A 10520-nucleotide genomic window follows, 5' to 3' on the forward strand; every position below is an offset into this window, starting at 1 on the left:
GGGGGGCTGCGGCCGGGCGGTGGGGCCGGGTCAGCCCGGGGCCCGCGGAGCGCAGGGCCCGGCCCGTGCGGGCAGCCCGAGCCCCCGGCCCCGTGTGTGTGTGGGGTGTCTGGGCCCCGGCCCCGTGGGGTGCAGCCCGGCGAGGGCGGCTCGTTCGGTCGCTGCTGGGGCCCGGGAGCGATCCCCCGGCCCCGCCGCTGCCCCCGGTGCAGCCCGGACGCCCGTTCCCCGCTCTGGTGGAGGCCGGGCCCGGGGCTGCGGGGGCTCGGGAGCGGCCGGGCGGGTTTCGAGGGTCCCTGGGGGGGTCTCAGCAGCGCGGGCCGGGCGTTTCCCGGGGCTGAGAACGGGGCCGGGGCGGGGGGGGACGGACAGGTGTGCGGGGGCCCCCCCGGAGGAAGGGTCCGGTCGCTGGGTCCCCGCAGCATGGGGGGGCGATGGACGCTGGGTCCAGCTCGGCCTCTGCGGTGGGCGAGAGGCGCTTTTCACAACGTCCTTGTGTGTCCAGCTCTTTATTCAAGGTGTGTGCAGCTGCCGGAATCGTTAATAAACACAAACTGATCAGTGAGTGTGTGTACAACTATGACATTTAATATTCATATTCGAGTTATGACTGATTGATTTATGACCTGGCCAAAAGCCAAGATCATTTTAACAAGCACAAGCTGTAATGAGCCACAGGGCAGCCAGGCCAAAACAGGCTGGTGCTGAAAATGAGCTGGAAGTGAAGAGGAGCTGGAGCTGCAAACCAGAACCATCCACAAACTGGAGCCAAAACTGAGCTGGACCAGAAACAAACAGGAGCAGCAGATCAGCTGGAGCCACCTGTGAGCTGCATGGAAATGACCTGGAGCCATCTACGAGCTGGATCTGAAGCCAGATCAGAAAAACTGGTACAGAAACAGACAGGAACCAAAAGTGAACTGGGGCTGAAATGAACTGGACCTGCAAACTAAACTGGAGCCATCATCAGCAGGACCTGAAATAAACGGGGCCAGAAACAAACAAACAGGAGCCTGAACCGGGCTTAAGCTGTGAACTGAGCTGGACCAGAAACAAACAGGAGCCCAAACAAATGGGACCCATAAATGGAGCTGGGCCTCAACCAAATGGGGGCCCAAACCACTGACCTGGAGGCATGTAGTCCATGCCGGGAGCAGGGCCATGCACAGGGCACCCAGCTTCTTCCTGGGGCTCCTCTGTCCGTCCATCTGTCTGTCCCTGCTCAAAGAGAGACATGGGACAGTCGGAGCTCCCGACAGCATTGCACAGCCTGGCCCAGAGAGCCCCAGAGCTGCTGGTCCCGCAAACCCTGCCTGCCTCCTGGGCATGGGCAGCTCTGCCTGGCCACTCACCGGCGCTTTTGGCAGCAGCTGGCCAGTGCCACGTACCTGCATGGGAGGGAGAGATCAGGATGGGACACCAGTAACATCCCATTTCTCCCTGGGAGAGTGGGTGAGATCCTGGATCTGGCCAAAAAACCCATGCTGCAGCGGCACAAACGTAACAACCAGCAGCCACAGGGCCAGCAGCACACCAGTGCCTGTGGCATCTGGGCTGGTCACTGTTAGCTCACTCCTGCTGCCCCAAACATGCAGCACCAACATGCCTGACCCTGGCTCTCACCGGCAGGGCTGCAGGAGCTCGTGTGGATCCATGAAGTGGCCTCTGCTCCCACCACAGCACGTTTTGAGCTGAAAAAGAAGGTTTTCAGTCGAAGCAGGGCTTTGCACAGGGCCTGCAGCTGCCCCCGGCCCTGCCATGGCAGTGCCTGATGGTGCTGCATCCGCCTGGAAGGATGATGTCAGGCAGGGCCAGCCAAAGGCTGAAGCCCAGTGGAAACCAGTTTGCCCTAGTAGTAGGTCCCACGCTTACCAGTGTGAGGTCTTCCCAGCTTCGGCAGAGCCAGCAGGAGGTTCTGCTCTGCCCACAGTTGCCTTGGGAAAGAGCTGGGTATAAGAAACCAGCCTGTGCCGAGAGGAGGGGTCACCGGCTGCACCAGGAGACCCCCAGCCCTGCTGGGTCCCCGCTTCTCCCAGGTACCGTGTGGGAGACATGACGTGGAGCCCCCACAGCCAGGTGCCAGGTCATGCTTCGAGTCGGGACTGTTCCTATGGCTGAAATGGGGAGCTGCTGGGGACCCCCAGCATCACAGGGTCCTGGGAGGGGACACCACAGGGTAGGTGCTGAAAGCCACCGGTCCCTGCCCGGGCACCTACGGGGTGTCCCGCACCGGGGGTAGGGCAATGAACCGCTCACCCCTGGTTGGCAGGGCAGAGCTCTGCGGCCACAGCAGCCGGGGTCCGGGGACGGCTCCCGCTGCCTGTCGGCAGGGCATAGGCCCGAGCTTCAGGCAGCGGCCAGTGCCGCCGCTCCCGCACCGGAGCCCGACGGCGGGGGAGAGGGAAGGGGACGGTTTCCACAGCCCGGCAGCGGCCACCTCCTGCCGGGACCGCGAAAGCCGTCCCCGGGGTCGCCTCGGGGAGACAGGACAGCCGGGGCAGGCCCGCATGCACCGGTGCCCGCTCGGCCCCTGAGAGGGGAGGCAGGGTGGCGGCACCGGGAGCAGCCGTGGTGGCCCGGCGGGACCCCCGGCAGCGCCCCCGGGACCCCGCGCCCGCCACCGCCGCGGCGGCGGCGCCCCCTGGCGGCAGCGGGGGATGTGAAGCCTCGGGAGCCGCCGTGCACCTGCCCCGGCGCGGCGGCGTCCCCTGGCAGGTACGGGGGTAACACGGCGCGGCGCCCCCTATCGGTTCCGACGCAGCACCGCAGCTCTCCGTTACCGGGGAGACTTTTCCACGCCCGGTTGGCCCGGCCAGGGCTGGGGGCTGTGCGGGACGGGGAAAGGCAGGGCCCCCGCTTGGGGGGGATAAGGCAAAATGGCGGGAAAACATCGCTGGGGGGGGGGCGGGGCTTTGGGGCCTGACCCCCCCCTGATGTGGGGGGCCTGTAAGGACCATGGCGACACGTGGACACCTTTCCGTCACCCCTTTATTCAAGCCGTTGTAAATTTTAGCCCTCGCCCATCGAACCAGCCGGTGCTGCTGTCCAGGACCCGCCTGCAGGTACCTGGTGCTCCTGCAGAGAGAGAGCAGGTCTTTGGCCTCGGTGTCCCCCCAACAACATTGGGGGGTCTCCCGTCACACCAGACTTGGCCGCCCACACCCACCTTCACACGATGCCCGTCTCCAGCACGTCCTCACTTTTGGAAGGCAAATTCTTGTTCAACGTCTCCATCTCTTCCGCCTTTCTCTTCCTACGCTGCTTCCGACAGTGGCTGGAGTTAATTAGTAATTAAAAAGGGGAAAACCAAAAAGGTGGAATGAGGCATGGCAGCAGTGCTGCTCCTCCTCCACCCTCTGCTCTCCTCGTGCAGGAGCCATGCAGGCTGCAGTTTCCAGCCCCGAAGCAATGCCCCGTGCACCTCCCGGCACCCTCTGAGCCTGCACCCCGGCCAGGGCAGCCCACACCTGCCCGAAGCTGGCAGAGGTGGGCAGCATTCCCTCCTAATCCAGAGCTGCCTCTTCCCTTCCCACCCTGTGTCCCCCTCTCCACGTACTGACTGCAGAGGCAGGCGGAGATGATGAGGATGATGAGGGTGACGATGGCAGCGATCAAGGAGATGATCACGATCTGGCCCCGGTCGCCTCTCAGGTAGAAGATGTCCACCCTCTCGCAGCGAGCCCCCGTGTAGCCTCGCTCGCATCTGCCCCGTGGCACAGGGAGGGTCCGAAACACTGCCATGGTCCCCGTGCCACCATCGTCCCGCTCGCCCAGGGCCGACGGGCACAGCACCCCCACCCTGTGCCACCACGTCCCTGCCACCAGTGACTTACACACAAGCTGGTGCGTTCTCAGCCACAAGGAAGCGGCATCTCCCTTTGACGCAGTAGTGACTGTACTCCTCTGGGCACCTGGAGAAGTGACCCTGCCGCCTCAGCTGCGTCACGTTCCCTGGGGGTGACAAGGACAAAGAACCCCCCCATGGGGCGTTACGCTTCTGCTCAGAGACAGCAGCATCCTGGGGTTGGTCCATCCCCACGGCAGGTCTGAGCGCGGCCAGCTGCACCGAGCTGCCAGCACATGTGTCCTTGGCCTTGGCGTCTCCCAGCTCAGTGGGTGCCACACGGCTATGCTAGACAAAACACCCTGCCCCTCCTCCACCCCGTCCCTCTCCCCCACAGTGCCCATCCGACACTGCCAGATCCCTCGAGCATCCTCGCCCCGGTGCCTTACCCGTGCAGCCTTTGGCCGTGTCGCAGGCCAACCCCTCTGTGCCATGGCTGGCGGTGACATTGGTGTCGGCACCCACGCAAGTGAAGAACGCCAAGCCTGGAACGCAGCGGAGGTGGCTCAGAGCAGGGGCCTGGCCACAGCCCCCACCCCCACCCCGGCATCACCGCCACCACCGCCCCACTGCAGCCGCAGGGAGGGGACCGGCAAAGGGCTCCGCAGCTGTGCCCATGGCCCCCCTTCCCTGCCAGCATCAGCTTTTCCCCAGGGATGAGGAGAAGGGAAAGCCGGTCCCCGCCTGCCTCCTCCGCCCAACAAACCAGGGGTCCAGCAGCCAGCGGGGTGGGTGTTGGGGGGCACAGCCCTGCCTGCCAGCAGCCAGCAGCTCCTATGCCCAGGGAGGGATCCCCAGGGATCCCCAGCTTGCTGCGTTGCCCTTTTTGAAAAGCCTGGGTTTCCGAGCTGGGAAAACCACAGCAGCCACAGGAGCGAGGAGATGGCCATGCTGCCAGTCAGCACCCACCAAAGCCCAGCTGTTCCCAGTGTGCGAGCGCTCAATCCCCATCACCACCATCGCTCACCGCTGCACCCGGGCTTGGGATACCTGGCACGAATCGAGCTGGGAAAGCGACAGTCATGCTCGCCGTGGCCACGGGACGAAGCCGAGGAGCTGAGGGCCAGCTCAGCCCTGGCACGCCACGGCGACAGTAACCGGATCGCTGGCATACCAGCACTGACTCAGCACGGCCCGCTCCCAGCCTGGCCCTCCCCAGTGATTTACCCCGCTGGGTGGCACCCAGGGGAGCGGGGACAGGTCCTGCCTGATGGGGCAGGGTGCTGGGTGGCTCCCACGGTGGTGGCACGCTGAAGCCGGGGGGTGTTTCCATCCAGAGTGGGTGCACTTTGCAGCTCGGCCACATCAAGGCCTCCCGGAGAGAGGGAAGTTTGGGCAGCTAAGCCTGAGCAGCCTCATCCCCGGTATGCATTGTCCCACCCTGGCAGCAGCGGGGGGGGGCTGCCTGGCCAAACCTCTGGTGTCCCCCTGTCTCACAGCAGAGCCGTTCCCAGCACACGCATCCCTCCTGGCTATATATAGCCACCGCCACGCTAACGACGTGCTTTGGGTAACAGAGCTACAACCAAGCCAGGGCTGGAACTGCCGGGTCTTCACCAGTGAGCATCCCCTCCCCGGCCCAAAGAGCCCGGTGGGGACAGACAGCCCACCGCCCGGTCTGGGCCAGGCAGCTGGGTGGGAGCTGCCTGGTGGGAGCCAGGGGATGAGCCACGGGGCGGCTGCCCCACTGGGAACCAGCTGCGGGCAGCAGGGACACACACATGGCGGTGCAGGGAGGGAGGCTGACTTCACCCCTGGTGACCGAGTTTGCAGCTCGGTACGGAAAGATCTCCACCAAGATGAGATCCCCACCCTTATTGCAACCAGATGCAGAGCTTTGGCATCCTCCGGGCTGGCAGCCCCTTGGCGAGGACCGCCCCGGCAGCACCGCCAGCTCAGGGGGTGTGGGGTGTGTGTGCCCCCTGACACCCAGATCTCAGCGCCCAGGAACTGCAGGTGCAAACCACTTCATCCTTTTGATGCACGGAGAGCCCGGCTCGGCTATCTAAGGCTGCACCCTTTCCTGAGCTGCTGGAGATAACCCGGGGAAGCATCCCAAACACCGGATTATTTTGCCGTAACACCCTCTGTACTCCCTCGGGCAAGCCTGAAGTGCAGAACAACTTCCCAGGGCATTGCCTTGGCGTGATGGGCACCCCAGCCCCAAAACAGCTTGGCCACCCTTGATTTCCTCCTCCCAGCACAGGTTTGGCAGGTTTTGCCGAGCACTGTCACCAGCCCTGCCAAAATGCCAAACCCGAACTGCTCCCCACAGAAGGGAAGCCCCCCCTAAAAAAACACCCCGAGGGCTGCCGCTCTCTGCTGGGGGGGTGCTGCCAAGCCCGGCTGATAACCTGCGGTTATCTCCTGCCAGCCCGAGCAGGCAGCTGCCTGCTTTGCCCACTGCCCATGCACTATGGAACTAACACTGGGATGCTCACGCACTTGCTGAACAGGTACCGGCTCCCCCCTCCCTGGCATTCCCCCTCCCCAGCATGCCCCATCTGCAGCATCCCCCATCCCCAGTGCTGCCTAGGACAGCCAAACATAGGTGTTCAGGCATCTGTCAGCAGCGTCCCACCAACAGGTGGTAAAAGCATCCCAGCCCTGCTCCAGGGTCCAGCCAGGATACCCCAGCCCCATGCTGGCCCCATAGGGTCCAGGGATTCAGAGCCAAGGTGCCACGACAGAGAGGATGAGATGGTGGGGAGGAGCAGGATGGGACCTGGGGGCACATGGGGGAGCACTGGGATGGGTGCAGGGAAGCATGGGGGAGCACAGGGACAGGAGTGTGTAAATGTCAGGCTGGGCATGGGGGAAGGACTGGGATGGGATTGTCCAGGGGGGACAGGGAGTCACTGGGCTGGGACTGGAGAAAACACTAGGGTGGCCACGGTGAGCACTGGGATGGGACAGGGGCAGCAGCGGGATGGGGTGGGACAGGAGGGATACAGGGGAGCAGCGGGATCAGAGTGGGGAGCAGTGGGATGGGATGGGACAGAGGGGATACAGGGGAGCAGCGGGATGGGATGGGACGGGGGATACAGGGGAGCAGCGGGATGGGATGGGACGGGGTAGATACAGGGGAGCAGTGGGGTGGGACAGGGGAGCAGTAGGATGGGATGGGGGGGATACAGGGGAGCACCAGGATGGGACCGGGGGAGCACCGAGACGGGACGGGGAGGCAGGCGGGGGATCACCAGCTGGGACCGGGCAGCAGCGGGACCAGCCCGGGCTGGGACGGAGAGAGAAGGGGGCCGGGGGTGGCAGCGGGCAGGGCCGGGGGGGGGCAGGGGGCGCAGCCCGGGACCCCCGTGCTTACCGGAGGCGAGGGCCAGGCAGAGCAGCAGGGTACCAGGGCCGCCGCCCGGGGCCGGGGCCGCCGCCGCCTCCTCCATGCGCGCCGCCGCCTGCCCGGTGCCCGGCGGCTGCGGGGCGGGACGGGGCGGCCGCTGCCAGCACCAGCGCCCTCCTCCGCCTCCTCCTCCTCCGCCGCCGCCTCCGCCTGCCCGGCTCCCACCCCGCCGGACACGGCCCCCGGCGGCCTGAGGGTGCCCCCTGCCTCAGCCTCGCTCCCCCACGCGTGTCCCACCCACGCGTGCCCCCTCCCCACGCATCAGCCACCCTGCCAGCGGCAGCGAGCGCAGCGGATGCCGAGCAGACAGGTGCCTTGCCCCAGCATCCCTGGGGATTCGGGGAGCCAGAGGGACCCCCCCATCTTGCTTTCCAGGCGGGGGGGTCCGGGCGTTCCCCTGCCCAAAGGGATAGTGGGCGAGCCTGGCCTCACCTCCCCAGAGCCATTTATCCCTGAGCAGCGTGTTACGGAAAGGGAAATTTATTCCTAGCGAGCTGCTATAAAACACCCTCCAAAGCCCTTAGCGGGGGATGACGGCAGCCACAAATTATTTTGTGAGGGGCTGTGCCTTGGCACAAGCCTCCTGCACGTTGGCCTTGGGGTGGGTATTTTGGCCTTGGGGTGGCTGGGACAGTGTTTCTGGTCCCCCAGGCGATGTCCTGAGGAGCAGGAGAGTCCTGTGGGGTTGAGGGTGTCCCCCAGGATGCTGGCATGTCACCTCCTGGCATCTGGGGATGCTCAGCAGGGATTCAGCGCCGGGAGCTGATGCTGTTCTGGCCCCAAGGAAAGCAAAAGGGCTTTACTGGGCAGAAAGGAGCGCAGGCAGGGAGGGGTGGCGGGGCTGCTGCCTGCTCGGGGGCGTTACAGGCATGAAATAAGGGAGTGGAGGGTTCTGAGGTGGGGGGAAATGAAAGACTGGAAAGAACGGGTGACCTCAAACCGCAAGCTGGCAGCTATTAATGCAGGTGCTGGCAGCCACCCAGCCATGCCATTTGGCCACCGGCCAGGGTGCGAGCGAGCTTCCGTAGCCCCGGCAAGCCAAAAAACTCAGCTGCAAGCTCCGGCGTGCCGGTGCTGCAGATCCCTCGGCTCACGGCTACACCAGCTCCCAGCTGGCCGCAGGGGGAGAGCCCAGCCCTGGCCCCCCAAAAACAGACCATGGGTGCTAAACCATCAGAGCAACGCTGCAAAGCTCCAGTGGGGACAGCAGGGACCTGGGCAAGACTGGGGAGACTGGCAACTGGCACCTGGATGTGACATGGTGCCAGCTAAGAGAAGCTGGCTTCATCCTGGTGGGGCGGGCAAAAGCAAGGAGCTGGATGCTTGTGCCCACCAAAAGAAAATGGTTTCCCTTCAGCATCCTTCATATCTGGACAAAACTGGGGAGAAAAAGCATTTCAAAGGGATTTTAAAAGACCCTGGAGGTGTCACCAGAGGCAATGGGTTCCATTCTCCAGTAGGAGCAGGGAAGGACTGGCAGAAGGTATCTCCAAAAAGGCACCTTTTGCTGGCCCTGTGTCCTCTGCTCTCACTGTCACCATGAGTATCACACCTTCCCTGAGGGAGGCCCAGGGACCTGTGTGGCCAAGTGGGTGTCAACCCCAGATGTGGCCAGGCAGAGCTGGCCTTGCCAATGAGACCAGGCAGAGGTGGCCAGGCAGGTGTGGCCCTCCTGAGGTGTCCATGTTGATGGGTGCAAGTAGAGGTGGCTAAGCAGACATGGCCATGCTGATCAGACCAGGCAGATGTGGCCCTACTGGGGTGGCTATGCAGGGGTGACCATGCCAGTGAGACTAGGCAGAGGTGACCAGGCAGACGTGGCTAAACAGGTGTGACCATGCTGGTGAGATCAGTCAGGTGTGGCCCTGCTGAGGTGGCTGTGCAGAGGTGACCATGCCAGATGAGACCAGACAGTGGTGACCATGCTGATGAGACCAGGCAGAGGTGACCATGCTGAGATGTCCATGTTGATGGGTGCAAGTAGAGATGGCCATGCTGATGAGACCAGGCAGGTGTGACTAGGCAGGTGTGGCCCTACTGAGGTGGCTGTGCAGAGGTAACCATGCCAATGAGACCAGGCAGAGGTGACGATACTGATGAGAGCAGGCAGGGATGACCATGCAGGTGGACACCTCAGCAGAGTCACATGTTGATGAGTGCAGGCAGAGGTGGCCATGCTGATGAGACCAGGCAGGTGTGGCCCTACTGAGGTGGCTGTGCAGAGGTGACCATGCTGAGGTGTCCATGTTGATGTGTGCAAGTAGAGATGGCCATGCTGGTGAGACCAGGCAAGTGTGACTCTACTGAGGTGGCTGTGCAGGGGTGACCATGCCAATGAGACCAGGCAGATATGGCTCTACTGAGGTGGCTGTGCAGAGGTGGCCATGCCAATGAGACCAGGTAGTGGTTACCATGCTGATGAGACCAGGCAGAGGTGACCCATGCTGAGGTGTCCATGTTGATGGGTGCAAGCAGAGGTGACCATGCCAATGAGACCAGGTAGGGGTGACCATGCTGATGAGACCAGACAGAGGTAGCCAGCAGATGGCAGCTGGAGCCCAAGGATGCCTGGCAGGGGCCTTCAAGGCTCACACAGCCCAGCCCTTGGCACCCCAGCACCCCACCCAGGCACCCAGCACCACGGCAGGGGGTGGTGGCTGTGCCCTGTCCTGCCCTCTCCTCGGAAACCTCCTGCTCATGGGAACACGCAGCACCTTCTGCAAAAGAAAGTAAAAAAAAAGCGTGGGAAACCAGGGGCAGGGAAATTGCCACACGGTTCCCATGGCGCCAAGTTCCCGCAGGATAACAGCATTATTTTTCTTCCTCCTAAGCTGAGAAAAGGTTTCAAGGAGACCTGTGATGCTGATGCTGCCCGACGTACAGCAAGGCAGCCGGTATCCTGGCCGCTCCAGAAATGCCAGCAGACTTGGAATTTGTGTCCTGCTGTTTTAGGCCCGGGGCCAGGATCCATCCCGAGAAACTGCCACATGATGCGACAGAATAGATGGCTGCATAACCCCGTTAAAGACAGCCTGGCCGCGGCCTGGGCTTGCTGACATCCTTGTCCATCATGAGCCTGCAAAAGCCTGGAGAAGATGAGCTTGGCCTGAGAACATTCCATCCGCAGCAAAGCGCTTTCCAGAAGGAAAGGCATAAAAAATGGCACTTGTATCTTGCTGTGCCACAGGCATCTCCTGGCTGGGTGCTTCGGGCACCGGGAGCTGCTTTTAGGGAGCCGTTCGTGCCGTGGAAAGGCAGGGCGCTGGCTGCCTGTGTCCCCTTGATGCATGTACCTGGGGTGCCCCCCGGACCCCCTGATGT

At 63.4% G+C, this 10520-nt stretch overlaps 1 protein-coding gene across 1 annotated transcript; it reads right to left on the bottom strand.

Moving 5' to 3' along the window:
- Positions 1-2970: 2970 nt before the first annotated feature.
- BTC (betacellulin) lies at positions 2971-7230 on the bottom strand (the record flags this gene model as incomplete). The annotated part of the gene is made up of 6 exons (XM_037393151.1): positions 2971-3075; positions 3167-3274; positions 3557-3703; positions 3834-3951; positions 4234-4329; positions 7167-7230. Coding segments are annotated over 5 exons (531 nt in total), but the record flags the coding sequence as incomplete, so codon positions are not given.
- Between the last annotated feature and the right edge of the window lie 3290 nt (positions 7231-10520).

The sequence above is a fragment of the Falco rusticolus genome, chromosome 1 (genome assembly GCF_015220075.1).
Source record: "Falco rusticolus isolate bFalRus1 chromosome 1, bFalRus1.pri, whole genome shotgun sequence".
In the NCBI taxonomy this organism is placed as follows: domain Eukaryota; kingdom Metazoa; phylum Chordata; class Aves; order Falconiformes; family Falconidae; genus Falco; species Falco rusticolus.